Genomic DNA, 24615 nt, shown 5'->3' with positions numbered 1-24615 from the left:
GCATTTAGAGCCGTGGTGACACTGGCAAGCGAGTGTCGGCTTTGGATGCGCCGGGGCCTCCCGCCAGTCCGATTTTTGTACTCGGAAGTAAAGCCGCCTTGAGTTCAACGGGGCTTAACTCCCTGGTCAGTGAGCATATAAATACGGCAACCTAAAGAAGGAGCTGCTGGGTTTGCATGCTCGCTGGGCTTTCCCGAGGAAGCCAGCAGATAAATTTATTCCCCGGAGGCTGCGATCGAACGGCAGAAGCAAAGAAGCAAAATGATGGAGCTCGAGCCTTCTTTCTTGCGGGAAATATTTATTTATTCATTTGTATTTGCGCACGGAAACGAGCATTGTTATTCCATATTAAAAATTGGGAGAGGGTGGCTTTTAGGACAGCCTTCCAGTGTAGTCTTGTGTCCCTTTCCCCATACTGGCAGGGGAGCAGTTGAGAAAGCGCATGAGACCATAATACAGAAGTGTAGTCCAGGCTTAGCATCAGGCTTAATTGCTGTGCAAACTAATGCACCGTCGCCCTCCTTTTGTAGAATAGGCAGTAGTGGCCCGACGGAATTCCCTCCGGGATTATATTGTTAGCGGAGTTTAAAGGTAGGCGCTGCAATAGAAGTTACGTATATGCTCCCTACATGTCACTTTATATTTAGGGCTATATAGATATTCGCAAACACATACAAAATCCATAGATTATAGGAAAAATGTAATTGAGTTGCCCTCGCCACCCATACGCAGCACTAAGCTGGGGCTCAGCCGCCTTGCCTTACACACACTTCGTCGGACGCGTTGATGCTTGCACCTCTTCACATGGCGCATGAAAACTCTAAATTCAAACCCGGAGGCAGAGGAGGGGCGCGTGGGAGTGGCTACCTCCCTCCTGTGGGCAACGTGCCGGGCAACCAATGCAAAGATAAAAGTCCAAGGCAACATAGAGACACGGATGTTAGACTGACTGCCCCTTTTCTGCATTACGGCTCTGTCTTGCGGCATTCAGAGGGAATCGGGAAGCGTGCCCCCCGAATAAACAGCCTACATGCTCTCTCTGCTTCCCGATCTTACTCAGCCGTTACCTCCTCAAGGGGTACCTAACCCTGCGTATGGCTCTTCAGGCGCCGTCACTACTGAAACAGCCGTCCCTCCCAATTTCTACGATGGCACCAGCCGAAGCACTTCCGTCTCGTTACCTGATTATTGCCAGGGCAAGGGAGGACACGTGATCTTCGGCTAGTAGATCTATCTCGGGAGTTAGGGTCTCTCTTAACGCATTTATTGCCAAGGTCTTGGCATCCCTGCCTTCCTGCTCCAGCTTACCACCACATCTGGATCTACATAAGTGGGCTAACGAATCCGTCGTGGGTAGAGGTGAGTGCCACAGACAGACTTTATGTTATCTAAAAATGTATGTTTATCTTGCGTTTCAACCCCTCCACTCCACACCGGCATCCGAACTAAAAGACGACGGTATGTACCCTGTCTCCTTCCTCTCTTTGCCGATCGTGGTGTTTCAACAGCTCAATCCTTTAAAATGTTTACACGGAAGTGCTATTGCGTTCAGGTAGGGCTCAAAACACCGCGGCAGCCCGATGCTTTCATGCAGAATTAGACACAGGGCGCTAAGAAGGCATGTTTTCATAGAAATAGAAATACTTTATTGTCACTGTACCACTTGTTTACAGTGAGATTAAACGAGCCCCACCTCCCCCCCCCCCAATCTCTCAGTCCTTGTTACACTCGTGTGTTGTCGTACGACTTTATATTGTGTAGGAGATATTTGTGGATGTGGACATAGGAGAAGAACTGTACACTGGGGCAGTTCCTTCTAATGCCACATCATTGGCTTTATTTTGTCTACTCTTGTACAGTATGTATATCATTGCCTAGCTAAGCCTCGAAGGCTTGTTCTATTTTTCAGGCTGCGTTTTTCCCGCAGTGAGTTAATATAAGAAGTGTCCTGGAACAAACCAAAGGAGTTAGCTGGAGTAAACCGATGAGCAGGCCATGGATAACCTTTCCCCGCTGATAGGGTCTTGGCTCCTTATCAGGGGTTGAGAGGAGAGGAGAAAACTGTGCAGGATGAGTCCCTCAGAATGCACGCGGATGGCAGATACTAAAGCGGTAAACTGATTAGCCTGTACACTTTGTGGGAAGTAGATCACCCATTAATCGCCAGGGTTTGCATCCAAGCAAGACTCTTGCATTGAGCCCACGGCAACCTGTCTGAGGAACAGGGTGCAGGCTGGCTCAAAATCCCATTGAGCTCCGTGGGCTTTATTCCCTCGTATTCCCGTCTCTTTCCGACTGGGAGCAATAAGAGACAGGGGAGAGACGTGGGGATCCGCTTTCCCCCTTCCTCCTTCGCAGGCTTGAGAGGTATCGATGCGCTCGGGCTACTGCGGGGAGGCAGCTCGGCTTTCTCGGCGCGGCCATTTCGCGCCTGCTTCCCGGATCCGCGCGGCACCATAGAGACCGGCGGGAGGAGAAGCCGGCGCCGGAAGTGGAGGAGCTGCTCCGCCCGGGATCCTTCTTATTATATCTCGGTTTCTTTTCCTCCCGCACCCACAAGCAGGAAGTGGTTGCCGTAGCAGCGGCACAGCAGGAAGAGCTTGGCGGAGAGAAGGTAAACAGAGCAGCCCCGCCCTGGGGAGGAAAGGCCGAGAAAAGCGGCCGGTGGTGGTGGGGTGGGGGGACACAAACACACGCGAGCGAGGGGGAGTTGGCTGAAGGGTTAGCGGGGCGCGACTTCGTGCCCTTTTTAATACTCCGGTGCCAGCGCGAGGTGATTCGCCCGGTTGGGTGTTAGTGAGGCTAGACTGGGAAGAGATTCCCCTTGGCAGGGCCTGCGATGAGTAATGTTCATAAGCGCTTGTTTATAAGTGACAATAAAGTAAAGTATTTCACTATAAGCAAAAGATGACCACGCTCTGTAGAGAAGCACTACTTTGCCTTTCTCAATCTGCTAAATTTTGAAAGGGATTTGAGGGAGGTATGTGCAATCCTACATGCCGTATGTACTCAGAAGTAAGTCACATTGAGTTTACTGGGGCTGCTGCCCAGTAGGGAGGTAAAGGAGTGCTGCCCTGGGGTAGGAAAGTCTTCATTCAGTGCAAACATTTGTATGGGGGTGAGGTGGGGATCAGCGATGGGGGAAATCTGCTTGGTCACTATAGTGCTCTGGGGCAGCTCTGTGAAGCTGGGGCAGATGATGGCCATCCTTGAATCCTCCAAGACATTGCATGGAAAGTGTGTGTGTGGTAAACAGGAGATTTCGGGGAAAACATCTCTAATGATACATATTCCTCCTCCATTATTGATCTACCCTATTAACCTGGTGGAGGCTCTTTCCTGTTCATGGCTTAAAAATAGTTCTGTGAAGTGATTGATTCAGGTCAGAGGCTCCAAATTAAGTATCCCAATGGATTCTTTATACTGCATTGTGAAGGGGTTAAAATATCATTGAGGGGTATATGTGCTACCAGGAACACCCCTTCAACCCCAGTTTGCTTCCCTTCTCCCATTAATCCCAGACAGGAGAAGCATGCAGTAATCCCCTTTTGTTTAGCCCAGAGGTTTTCAAGCTTTTTGAGTCTATGGCTCCCTTAACCAACTACATTCTTTCTGTGGCACCCCTGGTGGGGCTCAGGAGCCCAGTTATGTCACCCCTTGCCTTCAGGGCTGGCAGTGCCTCACCCTTTTTTGAACACCCTCCCTTGTAGAGTGTTCCTTCAGCCTCCTCTCCTCTCCCATCTCCTTGGGAGTCCTCTGAACAGCTGCTGCCCCATCCCTGGTCTGCCCTTCTCTGAAGGAGCTGCCCACCTTTCATAAAGAGAGGTCCCTCCTAGAGCCACCATTCGCCTGAGTAGCTTATAGTCAGGGCTACTGCAATAAACAGCTGTGAAAGCCTTTGGGAGGCAGAGATGTGAGAGGGCATCAGAGGAGGAAGGGGAGGGGGCCAAGGGCCAGTGTTGTCCGCAGCACCCCTGACCATTTAAAACACCCCAGGGTGCCACGGCACACTGGTTGAAAACCACTGGTTTAGCCTAATGGTCACCCAGCATACTGAGGACTACTCATCCCTTTCATGATTATCCGACATGAAACAGATGTCAGTGTAGTAGTGGCTTAGACCTTGTTAGGCTATTATTTGGGTGTTTTTATGACTATCAGTTAATAGTTCAGTTAACCAGTCTTGACCTTATAAGCGTGACTTCTTGTCTAAACATCCACATATGCATTAAGCTGTAATGGTGGACTGAAATAACCAATTTGAGAAGGACAATACAGTAGTTATTTTTAAGAACTGCTTTAATAAAATAGATGTTAGATGCAAAATGGTGTTAGAGTAGAACCTGGGCTGTGGTTTTAAACCTTTGTGCTGTTATGGTAGAAAACTACATACACAATTGGGGGTGTCTGTATATTTTTTGCTGGAGCCTCTTGCATGACGGATCAGACAAGGTGCTTTTCAGTTTAAAATCGGTTTGCTTCTTGAGCTGTGCAAGTGCCTACAATAGAACTTTCAAAGATAATTCCAGCTGTATGTGTTCTCACGATGCATGTACATATAGCTTCACATGCACATGGGATCACAGCCCTTGTTTATGCCATTTACAAATGGGAAAAGATTCGGTAATGTTATTTGCAAAGGAATAACCCTGCACTGAGGGTTTTGCTCTAAAGAAGCTTGCTAAGAAATACAGTGGTACCTCGGTTTAAGAACAGTCCTGTTTACGAACGATTTGGTTTATAAACTCTGCAAAACCGGAAGTAGTGTCCCGGTTTGCAAACTTTACCTTGGTCTAAGAACGGAATCCGAACGGTGGAAGGGCACCGGCAGTGGAGGCCTCATCAGGGAAAGTGTGCCCCGGTTTAAGAATGGACTTCTGGAACGGATTAAGTTCGTAAACCGAGGTACCACTGTATCAGATGAACACCAGCATGTTTGTTGTACAGTAAAAGTTTAGTGGTTGTGCAGCATCTCAGTCAATAGACTCCAGCATAGGTTTCTTAATGCTCTAAAGTGATAGTCATTAATCAAGAGAGCACAAGCAGCTTCTAATTATATAGAATTATATCTGTAAATATAGTTTGTCTGGGGCAACTGTTGTAAAAGGTATCCCGTTCTTAAGTTCTTGAGAAACATGATGGGGGTGAAATTACAGTAATTAGATTGTTCAAAGTGTTGCTTTAACTATCCTAATCACAATCTACTTGCTATTAATATTTAATTGTACTATGATTTCATTCTGCTAGGAAATATTGGTTTGCTCCAAAAGCAGCTGGTGCAGACTTTCTTCTGCTTTAGTGTAGGCTAAAGCCTGTGAAAGGGTTGGATGCTTTTTTAAATGCATGTAAGCCTCACAGTTGAACAAATCTACTAATGCAGGAGTGGGCTTACAACAAAAACCAAACAGATATCTGCTCTGAACAGTCAAGTTTAACTAGTTCTAGCAAATATTTCTGACACTAAAGCAAAGGCATCCTATGAACAAGCATCAACTCAGATACAAAAGACAAGTTAATAATGGCCCCATTGTTAGAAATTCTGAGTAGCAAATCTAGTTGATGCAGTTGTATGAGTGCTCTGTACTTCTTGCCTCTTAAAATATTCTTGAAGCTGTGGTTATTGTGTTATTGTGTTTACTGCAGAACAATGCCTAGCTTATGAAAACTGGAAAAGATAACATAAAAGAAATTTATCCTTCTGCTAAAGTATATTATGTGAGAAATGAATGATTGCTATGTTAGTATATCTCTGCTGCACTAGTCATATTAAACTGGGTGTTAAAGGGTTAAGCATTTCCGTGCTGCCACCTTAGCTAATACAGACTTTAAAAAAATACAGTAGATGTTTCATAAACTGCAGTCCTTTCTCAGAAGTAAGTGCTCTGGAGATCAGGCAGGCACCAGCTATTAATGCTTTTCCCAGCCACTAAAACATTCCTATTACCCAAGCTCTTTTTGACTGTCAATACTAACTCCTGGCATATCTGGCCACTGTAATTGCAATTGATGTTTTACTGATACTGTACAGCTTTTATTGTTACGTTTTGTTAAATGTTGCAGTTTTTATTGCCATGTACACCACTTTATTGTGTTTGGAAATGCAATACAATATACAAATAATTTCAATACAGTAAATTAAGGGAGATATGCACTAGAGTAATGTGTCTAGGATTGTACCCTTAAGTCTTTCCTGCAATGAAGAATTATTTCCAAGTAATTAGATACTTTATCATTATTATTTTTTGCTGAAGATTGGTATTTATGTGTATAATCTCCAGTTTCTTCTCTTCCCTTCGCTGTTTCAGACTTGCTGTATTTCTAAACCTGCAGGAGACACTCGGAAATGACTCATTGGTTTCATCGAAACCCTTTAAAGGCTACAGCTCCTGTCTCATTCAATTACTATGGGGTAGCCACCACTCCAGCTGCAACAAAGATTTGCAAGTAAGTGGTTCTAAAAACTCAGTGGGGCTTCTCAACATACAACATGCATTTACAAGTACTGATATAAGAGACAATACCACTGAATCTCTCCAAAGTATCTGTCTTTGAACTGTGTTTTTGGTGTGTTTCTTAATACAGTGATTTAAGATTATCACGAAGCCGACTCTTGGAGCTTTTTACAGATCTTAGTTGTAATCCAGATATGATGAAAAACGCAACTGATTCCTATTTTTCACTCTTGAAAGGTAAGATATCAGTGCAGCTGGCATAGTTGTTCTGGGTTACTGGCCTGACCATTAGGTCCAGTCGCGGACAACTCTGGGGTTGCTGCGCTCATCTCGCTTTACTGGCCGAGGGAGCCGGCATACAGCTTCCGGGTCATGTGGCTAGCATGACTAAGCCGGTTCTGGCGAACCAGAGCAGCGCATGGAAACACCGTTTACCTTCCCGCCGGAGCGGTACCTATTTATCTACTTGCCCTTTGACGTACTTTTGAACTGCTAGGTTGGCAGGAGCAGGGACCGAGCAACGGGAGCTCACCCCGTCGCGGGGATTTGAACCGCCGACCTTCTGATTGGCAAGCCCTAGGCTCTGTGGTTTAACCCACAGCACCACCCGCTTCCCTTCTGGGTTACTAGTAGTTTCAGTAAATAAATCTCTATGCTTGGCACTAGAGAGCACAAATTCTCAGCTGTGCCAATAAAGGATAGAAATGGGACACTAGCCCAATGGGCATGATATGTACTGTATATGAAACCAGTAGGAAAATGCTGTGCTTCTATAGCTTTCTTAATTCTGCTTTTCCACCTAATAATGAAATAATTTTATTTAATATATTTATTACTTGGTTTATGCAATGAGCCTGTAGAAGATCTACAGTACAATATGAAGCATTAAAACAAGCCAGTTAGCCCGGTGGAGTAGAACTTGGGGGCTATTAAATAGTGAAAGTCCACATATAAACAAATTGCGTATATGAGGCTGAGTAGTAGACTCAGGAAAAATTGCTGAAGATCAAGGTCATCATTTTGAAAATTACGATGAATTTTAGAGGAGTTTGTTTGTTTTAACAGGCTTTATAGTTTCATTGGATGACTCTTCACAGGACAGCAAGCTGAGATATATTCAGAATTTTAAGTGGACAGACACCTTGCAAGGACAAGTACCAAGGTAGGACAAGTACCATACATGTAGTATGGTTTTCAGTGCCTATTGTAACTAATTTTATTACTTCTGTTTATATCATGCCCTTTCTTTCAAGGCCCAGTGGTACAAAATACTTAAAACATTGTATAAATTATAAAAAACAATTACATCATATCAGCTGATTGGCTTTATCATTTGTTCCAAGAGAAAAGATCTATGAGCCTGGGTTCTCAAGTAGTCCCTATTTTGGTAACTAAGAGGCTGGATTGTACAGTTGTTGTATACTGCTTAGATATTTTCTTTATGAATTAGTGGTATATACATAATTTTTATAAATGAATACAAATGACACGCCACACAATGACTTGCTTCCTCTCTGGCTTGGCAGGAATGAGGGGCAAGCAAAGCACTTGCATTTTCAGCAGAATACTTCACATTAAACCAGGCTACTATGATTAGGCAAGATATTGGTGCCTGGAAACAAATATAGATTTATTTTTTTCTCCTATGATTTGGTCTTCCAGAATACCTGCACATTTAGGGGATTTGTATGGATAATTGCAGGCCCCCCCCGAATTGCTAGCCCTTTTGTATGATAGCTGCCCAGAGTGGATGGAGAAACCCAGCCAGATGTACAGTACAGGGTATAAATAATATATTATTATTATAAATTATTATCATAGAACCCCAGAGAGAAGAATATTAATTCATATGAAATTTATCTTTACAGGGCATGTGAATAATTCTGCTTAAGATAAATTTTCCATTTAAAACACCGACTAGTACTGTTAAAGTTCTGACTGCTATTGTGTGCTTTGTTTGGAGGGGTTAATGGAGACTTGGATTTTGCACAAGAGTTATGCTTCAACCATTCTTAATCCAGTTTAAAACAAAGCATAAATTGTTATTGACTAAAACAATTATCCTTTTCAAGTTGTCTGAAATCTATGCGAGGGGCGTACATTTGAATACTCTGAGGTTTGCCCACATGATTTGGGATGGGAGGGTGAGGAAGGAACTAAACATAAGATTGTTTGTTTGCCTTCGAAGTCTCTAAAAGAGAGGTGGAGTACTTAACAGTGTGTTGTAGTTGATGCAAAAAACCATTTGAGTTTATATTTTTCTTTCTTTCTCTTCCCTTGTCCCTTAGTGCCCAACAAGATGCTGTGTTTGAATTAATTTCAATGGGATTTAATGTGGCTTTGTGGTACACTAAATATGCATCGAGGTTGGCAGGGAAAGAAGAGTAAGTATTCTCACTTTAGGAATAGGCTTCTAAACTACCTACCTCTTTTTCCTGTGCAGCATTAGCTGTCCTTAAGCCCGTTGAAACCAACAGACGAAATTGTGAAGTAGCATATATAGTAGCTATATAAAGCACATATATGGCTTTGGACCAGCATATCTGAAGGACTGCCTATTGTTATCTGAGCCTGCCCTTCTCAAATATTCTCATCAAAGCCCCTGCTCTAGGTTTCCCTTCCTTCGGGGTTTTTGGTACTTGGTGACCTGATATAGGCCCTTCTCTGTTCTTTTCCTCCCATAGACAGTGAAAGAGTGCTGTTGTGCCCATGTCCTGTTTGTAGGTTTTCCCTAAACATCTGGCCGTTCACTGTGGGAACAGGATGCTGAGCTAGATGGGGCTTTCATCCCATCCAGCAGGGCTCTTACGTTCTTCAAGGATGGTACTCTGGTTATGGAATACTCTGTTGGCACTTGCCTTCCTAGCCATAAGGTAGCAGGTGAAGACAGTCTTTTTCCCCCATGGGATATATGTGTTGCATCTTCTGTTCTTCTGCTTTCCATTTGAGGATTATGCTTTAGGTATGGAAACGTAGGCCAGGGTCCAAAGCAGGGATCCCCAAACACTGCCCTCCAGCTGTTTCGGGACTACAACTCCCATCATCCCTGACCACTGGTCCTGTTAGCTAGGGATGATGGGAGTTGTAGTCCCAAAACAGCTGGAGGGCCAAGTTTGGGGGTGCCTGGTCCAAAGGGTATTTGTGGTGAAACAGATACATACTGGAGCTGCAGTTGTTGGGCTGTGTTGACTGACGTTTATAATTGATGACAGAACACACATTACATACAGAAGCTCCCAAGTTCCATCGCTGACATACTTGGTGAAAGAAATGAGTGTGTGAGAAATGGGAAAGGCATCTGCTTGAGACCCTGCGCAACTATTTTGATAAGACAGCTTTTACCTTCTGACCGTCTCGGTTGGGTCAGACATTTAAAACAAAGCCTATTTACAGCGACCCCTCCTAAAATGGGGTGAGATAATAGAAATTAGAAATAAACCTGCCCAATGAGAATTCTAGAAAAAATTGATGAGGTTAAATGGGAGTCAATTTGTGTGATGTTTAATATCCTTGGAGAGCTGCGGTACTAATTTGTCGCTCCTCCTTTAGCATAACCGAAGACGAAGCAAAAGATGTCCACAGGAGTATGAAAACAGCAGCTGGGATTTTCAAACACTTAAAGGTACAAACCTATTATATTCAAATAACAAAAACAAAACACACACACACACACACCACATATTTTCCCTCTTAGGAAGATCCTGTTTTCATTCTTGCTTTGTTTTTGGTCAGTATAACTCTTGTTTTGGGGGATGTTCTGATTCCCCCCCTTTTATACAGTAAGTTAATTTAGAGAACAAAGAACAACTTCAGATGTTTATGAAAAGTCTGTGGAATACCTGCCATGGGATAGTTGCACATCAGGATTTTCATGGGGGAATTGCTTGAATGCATTCCAATATCACCATATTTGTATGCATGGAAAGCTAGCTAAACAATGGGGAGTGGGGAAGAGATGGTTATTGGGGTTTTGACCTTATTACATTAAAACAGAACAGTCTCTTATTCCCTCCCACAACCACCCCTGCCCAGTTTCCCCCAGCCTGCCCTCATTTCATTGTTCAGGCTCACATGCTCAGAAAAAGGTTAGGATAAATGACTGCCACTGCTCTGATTGAATCCCAAATTAAAAACTGTTAAACTGGAGAGGGTTTCATCCCTGCATTGTGCTTCCCACGTCTTCTAGTTTTGTAGATATTACTTTTGAGTGGAGTTTCAAAAATATACTCCAAATCTCTTGGAAGCTTGTCTTTTTTTCCCTGTTTCTTTTTGTAGCTTATATGGCAAATCTTCCTAATGCAAGGAGATTTTGATGTGAAAGTGCATTCAAGCAAGCAATCAAGCCCTAGGGAGACTATACCACATGCTGTTTCTTAATTTTGAGATGACTTATTGACTAGTGGGGCCTGGTCTAATAGCAACTGTCTTTTGTTGATCCACATACCTCTGGAATTCCATGGTAGCCATAAGTGCTCCATGCACTTCACAAAGCTGGAGAATTCATTCCTATGCCTGGAAGTAGAATGGCACAATACTTTTATTTATTTGCAAGGCTATTTATAAACCCACAATGCATGTGAAAAATACGGCAGTGTGCAATGAATTCATTAGAACATCACAATATTATAAACATATTAAGTACAGAACAGTTGACCCAGCACTGGATCAAATTAATTCTATAAAAAGCTGTGTCAAAACAATAATGTTTTCAACAACAGGTAGTAAAATATAAAAACTGTAGGTGCCTGTTTGATTTCAATAGAAACGTGTTCTAAAATAGTGGTGCCACTATGCTAAAAGTCTTGTTTGCTTAGAAACGGGGTTTAATAAATAATAATAATAATAATAATATGTAGCAGTAATGTGCCTGCTCCTTCAGGAATCTTTTCAGGATTCAGCTTGCCCACATCCATCCCATCACTGACTCGAGGCACTGATCCAGGATTTGCACAGCCTCCTCTGATTTAGGTGTAACAGAGAAGTAGAGCGGAGTGTCATCAGATCCCTAGTGACGTCTTGCTCAAAGTCTTCTAATGACTACTCCCAGTGGTTTGTTAAAAGCATTAGGGGGAAAGATGGTACCTCGAGGATCCCCATAGTAGAAGTGCCAGGGGGGAGCCAAATAGTATCTGAAAGCCACTCTGTTAATAATACAGAAGGTAGGAACAGGTGCACTGAAGTACAGAGCGAGTCCAGGATTATACCATGGTTGATGTGTGATCTCATTACGCCTTGGTCATTTCCTTCAGATGTTACCTGTGTTTGGTTATAGTACTTCAAACGTATCTTACATTACATTTTTCCCCCTTTAGGAAAGTCACATCCCTAAGCTGATCACTCCTGTAGAAAAGGGAAGAGATTTAGAAGCTCGGCTGATAGATTCCTACGTTATCCAGTGCCAAGCTGAAGCCCAAGAAGGTACTCCTTCAATTTTTAAGGGCTCTCTCTGGATTTCTTTATACGGTATTTTCTCTCCTGGGGAACACTAGGGTGGAATGTGGTTTGGCATTTTACCTCATACTTGTGGGCTGCCTCTAAGCATTTAGTTGGCTGCTGTGAGGACAGGATGCTAGACTAGATGGGCCTTTGGCCTGATTCAGCAGGGCTGCTTTTATATAGCAATAATACAAAATCCAGATATTTTAGGGGCATAGGAAGATGCCCCTGGCCAGTATTTGTCCACCTAGCTGAATGTAGTCTACTCTGACTCAGTGATGTTTCTCATCACCTGCTACCTGGTCCCATTAATTGGAGACACTGACAATCAAACCTGTAATCTCCATGCAAGACTAATGTCCTTCCTCATAATGGATTTCAAAACATAGGTTATGAAACTCAGCAGGTTATTTATTTAACTGATTTTCTCCCTTTGTATCAAGTTAATTAAGGGATATTTCTGTTTCTGTTCCTTGGAAATGGAAATACTCAATTGTTGGAATATTTAAAAAACAGGATCCAGAGGGGATCTGGTTAGCTTAATGTCTGTTCTGGAAAAACTGCTGGAAATATAGGATTACCAAGCATATAGAAGAACAAGTCTTGCTGAAGTAGTCAGCATGGCTTCTGTGAGGGTAAATTCTGTCCTTTGGAGTCTTTTGAGAGTGTCAACAAGCATATAGATAGAGGTGAGCCAGTCAGCATCCTGTACTTAAGACCTCCAAGAACCTTTGATAAAGTACCTCGCCAAATGCTCCTGAGTAAGCTGAGCAGTAATAGGATAAGAGGAGAGGTAGACAGGTTTACTGCTGACATCCTCATGTTCTGACATTGCTCTTGACATGGTAATTTCAATTTTCTATTCTGGCTTGAACGTCTGTGTCCCCATCCTTTTCCTTTTGACATATATGCCAACTATACTAGAGCATTATTGTGATCTTTGGTATTATGCCCGTGTTATTAGCTTTGGGGCATCTGTCCAGCTCTATTACTCAAGATATCACTTATTGCTAATTTAATTAGCTACATTCTGCCATGAGCAATGTTTGTACCCTTTTTCATTGTGAAATCTGACCTTTCCTGCTTCTACCAGCAGCTATGAATAATTCAGTTTAACTTTAAGATAGCAGAGCCTGGTATTTGAGCGATTTCCTTCAATAATTGGGGCAGGGGTCTCAGGGTCTCAAATTATTTACAAAGTGTATGGTTAAACTGTGGGATTTGCTCCTACAAGATGTAGTGATCACCACCAATTTTGGTGGGTAAGGCTCTCAATGGCTAGTAGCCACAACGGCTGTTCTATCTCCTTTGTCGGAGGCAGTGTATCTCTGTATACCATATGCTGGGAATTACAAGTGTGGAGAGTGCTGTTGCTTGTGGGCTTCCCGGAGGCATCTGGTTGGCCCCTGTGAGCACAAGATGCTGGACTAGACGGGCCTTTTAGTCTGTACCTGTGTTGTTCATTCAGTGCGGCTCAACTGTTAGAAACATGTTCCCTTTTATTTATTTCTGAACAAGACTTCTGTGGCCAATTTTTCACTCATACTTTTAATTACCAACAACTACAAGAAATAGCTTCAGTATATCTATTTTTTGTTTCAGTGACTATTGCCCGAGCTATTGAACTGAAACACAATCCTGGTCTAATAGCTGCTCTGGCCTATGAAACAGCTAATTTCTATCAAAGAGCAGGTATGTCAAAAAGCATTGCTGTATGAATTCTTGGTAATTTCTTAAGCAAGTCCTAAAGTACAGACTCCTAAGCGTTGAAAGAATACCAAGGAAATATTATGGACAATAAATGGTTTCCATGGCGCTCTGATTTAGCTAAGAAGGGTCTTGGTTTGGGTTAACCATGATTCCAGAAAGTAGACTGGTTGGATAATGTTTACCTTTCCCTCTTTCTAGCTAAATGGGGCAAGAAACAAACTTAGGTTGAGAACTTAATTGGCTTGCTGTAGTTTTCTCCAAATAAGTGAGGTGTATTTTGCAACCATGCATATTAAAGACAGTTCAGAGTAACTAGAACTTTCATACCAAATTAGCGTCTCAGCAGTCATACCAAGAGGATGGCTTTGTGAATAGACTGCTATTGTAAATGTAATGCTGTCTTCTCCTTCCAGATCAAATGTTATCCAGTCTGGACCCGGCATATACAACCAAGTGGCGAAAATACCTTCAGCTGAAGTCATGTTTCTATATGGCCTATGTGAGTGCTCTGTCATTGTTTATAAATATTTCAAGAAGATTTCCAGAGGGCCATAAAATACTAGCATAGAATGCAATCAAAGCTTTGTGTTCTATTTAAAGCAGTACTTTTCAGGAAGAGTTTTGATAAAGGTAAAGGGGCCCCTGACCGTTAGGTCCAGTTGCGGACGACTCTGGGGTTGCGGCACTCATCTTGCTTTATTGGCCAAGGGAGCCGGCGTACGGCTTCCAGGTCATGTGGCCAACATGACTAAGCAGCTTTTGGCGAACCAGAGCAGCGCACGGAAACGCTGTTTACCTTCCCACTGGAGTGGTACCTATTTATCTACTTGCACTTTTTGGCGTGCTTTCGAACTGCTAGGTTGGCAGGAGCAATGGGAGCTCACCCCGTCGCGGGGATTCGAAACGCCGACCTTCTGATTGGCAAGCCCTAGGCTCAGTGGTTTAGACCACAGCGCCACCCGTCTCCCATGTATTTTTGATAGGACTCTCTTAAATTTCCTATAATACATCAGGCCCAGCATCTTGTCCCCACAGGAGTAATCCATTACCTGTACGATTCTGCTGCAATGGACAATGACAGTTGCGTACTGTCTCAAATGAAGATGTGCATTGTGAATGAGAGCAGCAATGCGCTTCATACATATCCTCCTTTTTTGCTTCCCGGTTGGATTGTTGGTGATGCTTCCCAGGTCATGATGCTGCTGCTCTTCTGCCTCAACCCTTGAAGCAAGTGGCATTTTAATGTTGCTCCACAGCATGTCGTAATTGCTTAACAAATGTATTCTTTCCCCAGGCCTACTGCTACCATGGTCAAACTCTCCTGGCTGGTGATAAATGTGGAGAAGCCATTAGGTCTTTACAGGAATCAGAAAAGTGTATGTATTTTTTAAACTTGTTCATAAATAATCTGGAGTTGAGGGTGAACAATAATGAGGTGGTCAGGCTTTCACAGATGATGCCAAATGATTCAGGTGGTAAAAACAAATCTTGTGAAGAGCTCCAAAAAGTTATCTCCAAGCTGGGTGAATTAAAATGGTAAAATGCATTACAGTATTAGCATTTAGCTCCATGAAAGTGTCAGCACAGGGTTTTGCATCTGTGAGAAATGCAGATTCCCTGTTGGGGATTATTTTTGGAATTTGTTTCTACATCACGTGATGGTCACCACTTCTGATGACTTTAAAATAAGTTTAGACAAATTGGAAATGGAGGAAATGGCTATTGGTGACAATAGGAGAGAGCTATTGTCCTCCTGGCATCTGGTTGGCCACTGAGAAACAGAATGTTAGACAAAGTATAGCCTTGGGTCAGATCAAGTAGGTCTGCTCTTACATTCTATTGTACCTTGTTCCTCCCTTCCGGAAAAGATGGGATTTTACCTTCTATTTGCCACACATCAAAACATCCAAAGTCTTGCTCATAAATGCAGAGAATCTGAGTGTCACCTAAATCTCCCTCAGAACATTCTTAATAGGTCCACGACTTGCTATGGTAAATATTCCTGTGCCAAACTGATAGGTGCGAAGAAATCAGTCTAGGAAAGCTATGGAGGAAACTGCACTGTACCTGGGCAAAATTGTAACACAAGTGTTTGCTGAAAGTATTTTCCATAAAGATATGATAGTCAGATTTTGTATCTGCTAATCATCTATATGAGATTCTGCTTTTAAAAAGCCTAGAACAATTTACATAGGGGGAAATGCAATGGTTGTTGTAGTCTGGTTTTTGCCAATGTAGGACAATCAGCAAGAGTAAAAAAGGAACAGTCTCACTTTGTGACTGTTCAGCTTTATTGTCATTTTTCCAAGTACATGTCATTGTTCTATAAAGTGTAAAGGATATGTCCATGATTGTGTTCTCAGTATTTCAAATCTCCTTTCAGGTGAAAACAGTAGATTGTCCAGCTTTTACAAAGAGGAATAATTAAAGAGCATGGTTTCACTTGTTGTTTTCTTGTTCAGTTTTTGCCAAGGCTGAAGCTTTGTGCAAAGAATATGGTGAAACCAAAGGTCCTGGAACTACAGCTAAGCCTTCCGGCCACCTCTTCTTTCGGAAACTGGGAACTCTGGTGAAAAATACCTTAGAAAAATGCCAGCGAGAGAATGGATTCATGTAAGTTTGTTACGCCTCATCCGTGCGTTCAACAAATACTTGCATGGTTTTTAAGTGATCTTGCTGGTTGTTTTTTTGAAATACAGTAACAGACAAATAAGCCATAAACATATTAACTAAGAAGTAGATCTTGCTGAGTTCTGTGGGAATTAATTAGTACTAATGGGTGCACATGAACGTGTGAAGATTGGCAGCCATTTTGTATGGCTGAGAGTAACGATGTTAAAGGCCGCTAGCAGATGATATTCTTTCATACCTCTTCTCTGGTTAAAGAAGGGCATGCACGTTATCCATTTCCCAATTATAACAAAATTTCAGCAATAAAATAAGCAGCCTGAAGTGTTTGTGAAATCTTCATTCCAGGATTCTTTTTGGGTTGTGCTCCTGTGTTGAAGTCCTTAAATACAGGATAGCCAGTGAAAAACTGTATCTGGCCAGTGGGCGAGATCATTATCTCCCCTGCTCCACACAGGCCACATTTGGCAAGTAGGCAGAGCAGCCCACCCGTCAGTCACTTGATGTCACAGTGGTGCCAGTTGACCTTTTCGACCCATAGGAGTGTTCTGACCTCTGTAATTGCCAACAAGGGTTTTGCCACCAAGTACTAAGTCATCTTTTGCAAAGGGATCAAATACGGTACTTATTTCACTCATTATAATGCACATCAATATCTGCCTTTTGTCTTCTGGGTTTCTGGGGGTTTTCCTGTTGTTATTCTGTCTCTCACAGCTACAATAAACCTACCATTAAAATTATGGACTGGTCATTTCTTCGTCAGAGGGCAAACGGGCAAATTTAGCAGGGGATCAAATACTTTTCCCCCTCACTGTAGCTTGGCAGAAATGGCCTGGTGGGCCAAAGGGTGCTGCACAGGCCTAATTATTCCTGTGGGCCAGAGGTTCCCCACCCCTGATATAGGAATGAGTGTGCAGACGAGAAGAACGAGGAGGTTGCTAAGATCCAACCTGGTGTTTTGTTTTCCAGTTACTTCCAGAAGATTCCCCCAGAGGCTCCCCAGCTGGAGCTGAAGGCAAACTATGGTCTGGTCGAGCCAATTGCTTTTGAGTTCCCGGCTTTGCATGCACACTGGACTTCCGAAGCCCTTTCTGCGTTCGATCTCACCAAAAGGCCAAAGGAGGACAGTGTAAGCAATTCTTGCTGCTTTTTCCAACTTGACTTATCTTTTGCATCAGCATCACCTTGCTTTCTTGAGGAAGAATGGTGTTGATAGAGATTAGTGCTGTGACAGCGTTGGATTTTGGTGTCTTGGATATCTTTGCCTTGTTCCAAGGGCTCCTTGCACGAAATGTTACTCCCTTGAAAAGCTTTTAAAATATGCCTTGGTTGAGACCACTATCAAATAATATGCAGCTGCAGTTTTATAGTACCTGAAGAACTGGCCTAAATTTAGAGTGCCTTCTGCGTTCTTGTGTACCAAATTCAAAAAACAAAAACTTGAGTAATCTAGCCCTGTTCTGGCATTTGTGTTGCTCATGTGAAAAGAGCAGGGGAAAGGTTGGGGGCTAAATCAAGTCCTGTTGTCTGTTTACAGCCCTCCACAAGTTGGAGAATGAAGATCTACAAGAAGTGGAGGCTCCCCACTTCAAACCTTTACCCTCAAACTTATGGAGGGCTGTAAATAGACTGAAGCTGACTCACTGGAGGCAACAGGCGTTGATAGCAACCCCCCCAAAGGTCTCCATCTTGTGGCTGTTTTCATGTGGTTAATATAAATGCACAAATGGGGCTCATTTGCCTCTTGATTCTGAAAGCCACATTGCTTAAATCTGTATTTAAAAGAAAAACAAAAAACATTTGCTCTCCAGTAACACCATTTTCTCTTTTTTATTTGTAGGTTAAACCAAAACCAGAGGAGGAAGTAAAACCTGTGAAAGAACCAGATATAAAACCTCAAAAAGACACTGGGTGCCAGATCTCTTAAATGCTTTGAAATAGCCCTTGTGAGCTGCATTTTGTGAACTCTGGGTTTTTTTATCATCTGCCTTGTTTTCTGGACTTTCTCATCCTACAAAGGAATTCACTGCTTTTCGAGTTTTTATAGATACTTTTCTTTTAAGCTCTCTTTCAGAAGCATTAATCGATTAAAATTGGAATTGTCATAAATGTACCCTCTCAGCATAGAAAGTGAGTGTTTAGATGAATTTGCACTGGAATGTGGAATAAGTGATGGGGAATACAAGAGATGAAACAGAAGAAGGTGAGTCTTGGGAGAGGCAGTATTTTGCAAAGGAGGAAGACTGAACTGGAGGAAATTTTGTAGAAGCTTTAAGGTGGCGTGTAAAAGAGCTGACTGAAAATACAAAAGTCAAGGAACATTTTTAAAAGGTAGGACAAATTCATAGTACTGAAATTTTAAGAGCAAGGATGTTAAGTTGAAGCAATGGAGACTTCTAGGGGAATCAAAGTACAGTAATTTATTTAAAGAAATGGTATGAAAATATAGTGCCTCACCTTGCTAAGGAAATAGAACGTTTTAGCTCATGTAATTTTTACTCTGGCAGGAATACAACTGATGCCATGTTGGCACTACAAGTACAGCAAGTGAAATACACGTAAAATATGCTTTTGGAAGGTATTTGAAGTCCTTTGACAGAAACAAAATGTCTTATTTTGGTCATGCTTGGGGAAGAGAGATTATAGGAACATATGTTAAGCAAGATTTAGCCTTTGCACTAAAAGGGCTAAACAGAAGCAAAACTTTTACAGAAGGACTATGCAACTCCTAATTGAATGCACAGTTGCCATGGATAAATATCAAGCTGCTCTGTTGTGTTTAAAAAAAAATCTACTCATTCCAGAGTCTAGTATATAACACATTATAGAGAAGGTCTGAAGATAATGGCAGATTTGTGTAGTAAATAAGAAGAGGAATTGAAGGGGGATTTGAACAGGCAGTTGGGCACATAGGAGCAGATTGCACTTAAGTGTTGAGAAGACAAAATAGATTTATGTTAAGAATTCTATATTTGTGCTAACTGCTGTTATCAGAAATGGGGTAAAATTAATTTAAAAGGTTATTGTAAGTGTAGAGAAAGGATGAAGGAGAAACAAAATTGTGGAGTTATGGGAGTTACAACGAGATAAGACTAATAGAATGGAAAAGCAGAATCAAAACGTGTCATGGAGGATGGGGACGATGTTTGTGGGATAGAGTGGCTGTACTGATTCCGTTCAGAGACCTGGGCTGCATCTAGACACATCAAAAAAGTGTTTCCGTTAAATGAGTTGTAAATTTAAACAGGGAAAACAGGTAGAGAAAAACGAGACTCCACAGTGCCATGTGATGGCACAATGTTACATTGCATATACAACGCATATAAATTGCCTTTTCGTTACCAATCTAACTGAGTCCCTGGTTGTGGATAACCAGCAGATTTCAAAGATCTAGAATGGTGACCTGGAAAACAAAGAAATGTTGACTCTTGAGAGCCAAGGCAAAAGAATGTTGCTGTATGTGAGCTACTTGGATTATGCTATGGGAAACTAGTAGAATCTGGTTTGTAGAACATTGTTTTGAAAGAAAAATGTCCTGTAAAAACAACTACCGTTAACACATGATTGGAAAAATTGCTGCTCCAGCCTGCAATTGAATTTGTATATATTTGTATAAACAGCGTCCTCAGTAGATTACTCTGGCTCACTACCTGTATTTGGAGAAAGTAAGGTTATTTAATGCAGTGTGGTATCAGCTTGGCTGGACTCACCAAAGCCTAAAAACACCTTTAAGATGTGACATGCTACTGTGTTCATGCCCTCCTTGTGGGCTTCCCATATTCACCTGGTAAGGACAGAACACTAGACGGAATGGACTTTTTTTCTAGATCCAGCAGGGCTACTTTTATTATTTGCGCCAGCTGTGCCAGTACAGGTCCAGACCCTTCATTCCATCAAAATTTAAAATCAATGGTCTTGATGTCTTCCTGGCTGCCTTACACCACACTGGATGAAAGAATAGTGTTCTGATGTATGGAAACATATATGAATATGCTCCATTGCACTGAGAAGCTCATGGCATATGTAAAAGACTGGGAGGATGTCCAGCCAGGGATTAGTAGGGATCAGATAAGCCTGAAGGGCTTAACAAATCTTTGGAATGTATTGTGCTAAGGAACTGTAGATTATGTTCTGGTCAGTAACCTTAAATTAACCAGTTTGTAAAATGTAGTGAATGAACAGTTAGGAGTTGGCAAACAACCTGCCCCCAGGCTTAGCATAGAAAATAAGTTTCATAGCCTAGTCCTGGTTGTATGTATTCAGAGGTAAGCAGTCAGTTATTTCAGTGGAGCTTAACTCACATATAAGTGCTACCTTTGCGTGCTTTCACTTACCATCCATACTTCTCATGCTCTTATTTATTCCATAACCTTCTTTTCCTCTCTGCTGCATCAGGTGGGTCCCGTCCCCCCCGGACCACATGCCTGCAGGTTCAGCCACCTGTAGTTCTCAACCAGCAGTGCAAGAGGTTTTGGCTCCAGTTTCTTATTCTTGTTCAGCCCCTTATTTTTGGTTGCTCTGAAGCTGCCACTAACTACTGCACAAAGCGCTTTGTGTGGTCAGGGTTGTGATTCCCAGCCCAGTACTCCAGATTGTAGTGGATGCCCTTGTATGTTACATACATTAGTATGTACACCACTTTTTCATCTCTTCGAGTTTTTCTTTCAACTCTGCTTCTTTCCTGCTGCCCTCACTCCCTTTCTGATTGCACATTCCCGACTGGTAAGATCTTCCTGAAGCGTTTGGAGGAATAGGTGTGACATGACGGGTTAAAAGTCTTCAGTACACAAGCCAGTTTTAAATTAAATATAAATGTGTGATTCCAGTGGGCTTATCGGGACTGCCCTTTCTTTTGCTCTTTCCAGGCACAGCCCACACTTTAAGACTCTGTGTCCAAGCATCCTTTCTTGTGCCTCCAGGGTTTTCCCTGTGAAAATCTGTTCTTTAAAGCTCAGTTGGAGCAAACAGCAATCCACAGAAAACCTGACCTGATGTTTTGGTGGGGAAATCTCCAGGGTGGCAAAAAGCTCCCAACAACCAATGCTTAGACATGGGGCTTTTAAGTGTATTCCTGTGCCTGGAATGAGCAGGACAGAAGGTAAGGTTGGCTAAACCCTCTGACTTGTTGGTGCCTTTCTGATAGTGAAAAGACATTGCTTCAAATCTGTGGAAATGTTAGCTGGCGCTGAAAGACGCTTTCAAGAATGTACTGATTTTTGTACCGGTCACTAATGAGGCAGAATTTTAGTGAGCGTATTTGCAGATTTGGGATTCCAAAATTATCCTTGGCAGTAAAAAAACATTCCGTTTATTTTTAGAACAGCTGTGTTTATGTATTTAAGGTTTCCTAGTATACATGTTTGCACACTCGCATATAAAAACATATACTGAAAGTCCCTGATTGCTTTTTTGGAGTTGGGGAAACTTTACTCTTTAAGCCTTGCCATTACTGGAATGCTGGTTGAGATCTGTATCAAGAGGGAATTAACAGATCTTCCTGGTCCCTTTCCCAAGCTTGGGTGGCCTTTGACTGCATAGCAAGAATGTGGTATGAATGGAAATGAATCAACATGCTCTTGGACTTCTCAGTTTGCCTTTCACCATTATTTTGACTCGGATGTCATGTAGTATATATAATTATGTATATAATTAATGAAGACAGGGCATGATCTTTTTACACTCCAGTGTATATAGATTTCTCTTTCATAATTGTGACATTTTTCTCATGAAGGATAAGCTATTCAGTATAAGTATGCATTCCCTACATTTAATACTTCTGATTTGTCTCTTCGGTTTGCTCACCTGCTTGCCATAACATTCTTAAGAGAAGCTGGTTGGGACTTTATGGACGAATGAATCGCTTAACATGCAAGCTGAACATTTTCATATTATTTTCTGAATGTTGGGCTGCTTTTCCTTATGCACTCATACCGGTAATTAAAATGTATCTGATGGGAAATGTAGCAATTGATTTTAAAACACTGCTCTGTAAAGCACCATGTATGTTGATAGAGCTGTATGAATAATAAAATGCCTAGCATGTCCATAGCTTGTAGGCTGCGAGTGTTAATTCTTCAGCGGATCCCTGGTGCCACAGTGGGACCATGTAACCCAGGGGTCAGCAAACTTTTTCAGCAGGGGGCCAGTCCACTGTCCCTCAGACCGTGGGGGGGGGGGGGCAGACTATATTTTTTTGGGGGGGAATGAACAAATTCCTATGCCCCACAAATAACCCAGAGATGCATTTTAAATAAAAGGACACATTCTACTCAAGTAAAAACACACTGATTTCCGGACCATCCGTGGGCCGGATTTAGAAGGCAATTGGGCTGGATCCGGCCCCTGGGCCTTAGTTTGCCTACCCATGATGTAACCCAGGCATCCCCAACTTTGGCCCTCCAGATGTTTTGGACTACAATTCCCATCATCCCTGACCACTGGTCCTGTTAGCTAGGGATCATGGGAATTGTAGGCCAAAACATCTGGAGGGCCGCAGTTTGGGGATGCCTGATGTAACCCCTCTGAATACCTTTTGGCTCAGCTGCTCTGATGCTGCTGATGCACTGGAAAGGCTCCCCAACCTCAAGGAAATTTTGGTGGGAGCTGCTGCTTGGTATGACAACAGGTATGACAACACTATAGCCGGCAGAGCTATAGTGAGTCCACCCCCATCGTTCAGGTCCAGCTCCAAGGGCCTTCTGGCAGTTCCCTCACTGTGAGAAGTGAAGTTACAGGGAACCAGGCAGACGGCCTGCAGATGACAAACAGATAAACAACTATACAACTTTCTGAAGGCAGCCCTGTATGGAGAAGCTTTTAATGTTTGATATTTTATTTTGTCCCTTTTTGTATTTTCTTGGAAACCACCCAGAGTGGTTGGGGCAACCTGGTCAGATGGGCGGGATATAAGTAATAAATTATTTTATGGCAGGAAATACAGCCTGGATAATTGATTTTCCTTACTGTTCTTACATTTTCATCCCACCTTTCCTCCAAGGAGTTCAAGGTGGCGTACGTAGCTCTCTCCTCCCCATTTTATACTTGCAATTTCCCTGTGAGGTAGGATAGGCTGAGAGTCAGTAAGTGGCCCAAGGTGACCCAGGTGAGTGGGAATTGTACCCCGTTCTTCCATTCCACCACTATCCACTACGCTATATAACTTAGAATCATAGAGTTGGAAGAGACCACAAGGGCCATTCAGTCCAACCCCTGCCAAGCAACTTCCTGTACCAGATTTTAAACGTGACACTATTTTCTTGTAAACCACTTTTAGATATGCTCTGGGCGTTAAAGTGGACTGTAAAGTGGACTGTACAAATCTATCTATCTATCTATCTATATACAGTATAAATGTAAACTGGGTATGTTCCTTCGTCTCCAATGTTCAACAAAACCGCTTGACCGATAGCGTTGAAATTTGGACACAAAGTCAAATGTGACTACCCGAGTGACCTCATACTGTTTTCAAAGTCAGATGTGTCATCTACGCCAGGTAAAAACCCCAAAACCTGTGTTTTCAGAACTCACAAATCATACAAAAGTGCATGCTGGGAGCACAGGAGAGGTTGCAAAACAGCGCCCTCTAGCGACGGCTACACTGGTACTGCACCTAGGAAAGCTTCCCTCTCCACAGGATCTCGGTTCGGCTTTACAGAATAGGCCACTTTCCAGACTAGGCTGAGTGGAGGTGGGGGCTTGCCAGGGTGGGGGGAGGAGGTGACGGGATAGGTAATGGGTCGGAACAGGGTGGGGGGAGTCACAGGGATGCGCCTGTGTAAACATAACACATGTAAAACGGGGACTCTGAAGGTGAGGGGAATCTGAAGGGGGACTGAGGCTCCATTTAACAGACTGAGCCACAGTAACGCATGGCAGGGCCAGCTAGTTCTATATATATTTAAATGAACTGAGAATAATGCAAGGTTTAAGAGACTTGGGATACTAGTGTTAAAACATTTTTCATTAAATCAAATATATAAATTTGTTGGTATGATATGGCCTTTAACAAAATAGAACTGTATAAGCTGCAGTTTCAGCAAACAATATCCTATGATAAACAGTATGCCTGAAATCTCCTTGGACTGTTTCCTGTTTTATTTTAACTCACAGGAAATAGCTAGCTTTGTTAGAGACACGCCACCCTAAAAGCTTAATTTCCCCTTTGGATATATCGGACAAATCAGTAGGATTATTGGTTTTCAATGAAGAAACACTAAAGCAGCATGTGTTACACCCAAGTTTTCATTGAGCGTGCAGTGCTCAAGCTCAAAAGATTAGTATGTATCATAGCTAAGCATCTTTGTCTAAGCATGTGAGAACCTGTACTGAGGCCAAAGGTACTTGATTCCTTTAATTCAAAAAATCTGCTTGTGTTCCGATGAGTCCTGTG

At 42.5% G+C, this 24615-nt stretch overlaps 1 protein-coding gene across 2 annotated transcripts; it reads left to right on the top strand.

The window, feature by feature from the left end:
* Positions 1-901: 901 nt before the first annotated feature.
* On the top strand, positions 902-22274 carry BROX (BRO1 domain and CAAX motif containing). Of its 2 annotated transcripts, none has more exons than XM_035111407.3 (13): positions 902-1359; positions 6306-6444; positions 6583-6689; positions 7518-7614; positions 8741-8836; positions 10002-10074; positions 11765-11870; positions 13491-13580; positions 14012-14097; positions 14893-14974; positions 16061-16211; positions 17196-17355; positions 18067-22274. In XM_035111407.3, exons 2-13 carry the CDS (start codon positions 6344-6346, stop codon positions 18151-18153), a joined length of 1236 nt encoding a protein of 411 aa, XP_034967298.1. In that variant the 5' UTR covers positions 902-1359; positions 6306-6343; the 3' UTR covers positions 18154-22274. The 2 variants fall into 2 exon arrangements, with proteins under 2 accessions (XP_034967298.1, XP_034967299.1); XM_035111408.3 differs by lacking the exon at positions 902-1359 and adding an exon at positions 2457-2614.
* Positions 22275-24615: the final 2341 nt, after the last annotated feature.

Source organism: Zootoca vivipara, chromosome 3 (genome assembly GCF_965207765.1).
Source record: "Zootoca vivipara chromosome 3, rZooViv2.hap1.1, whole genome shotgun sequence".
NCBI lineage: Eukaryota > Metazoa > Chordata > Lepidosauria > Squamata > Lacertidae > Zootoca > Zootoca vivipara.
The sequence above is the reverse complement of the archived record's forward strand: the minus strand, read 5'-3'. Positions and strand labels throughout refer to the sequence as shown.

Coding starts and splice junctions, on each gene's coding strand:
- BROX (XM_035111407.3), top strand. CDS start 6,344: ATGACTCATTGGTTTCATCGAAACCCTTTAAAGGCTACAGCTCCTGTC. Junction 6,445..6,582: donor GCTGCAACAAAGATTTGCAA/GTAAGTGGTTCT, acceptor TTCTTAATACAG/TGATTTAAGATTATCACGAA. Junction 7,615..8,740: donor TTGCAAGGACAAGTACCAAG/GTAGGACAAGTA, acceptor CTTGTCCCTTAG/TGCCCAACAAGATGCTGTGT.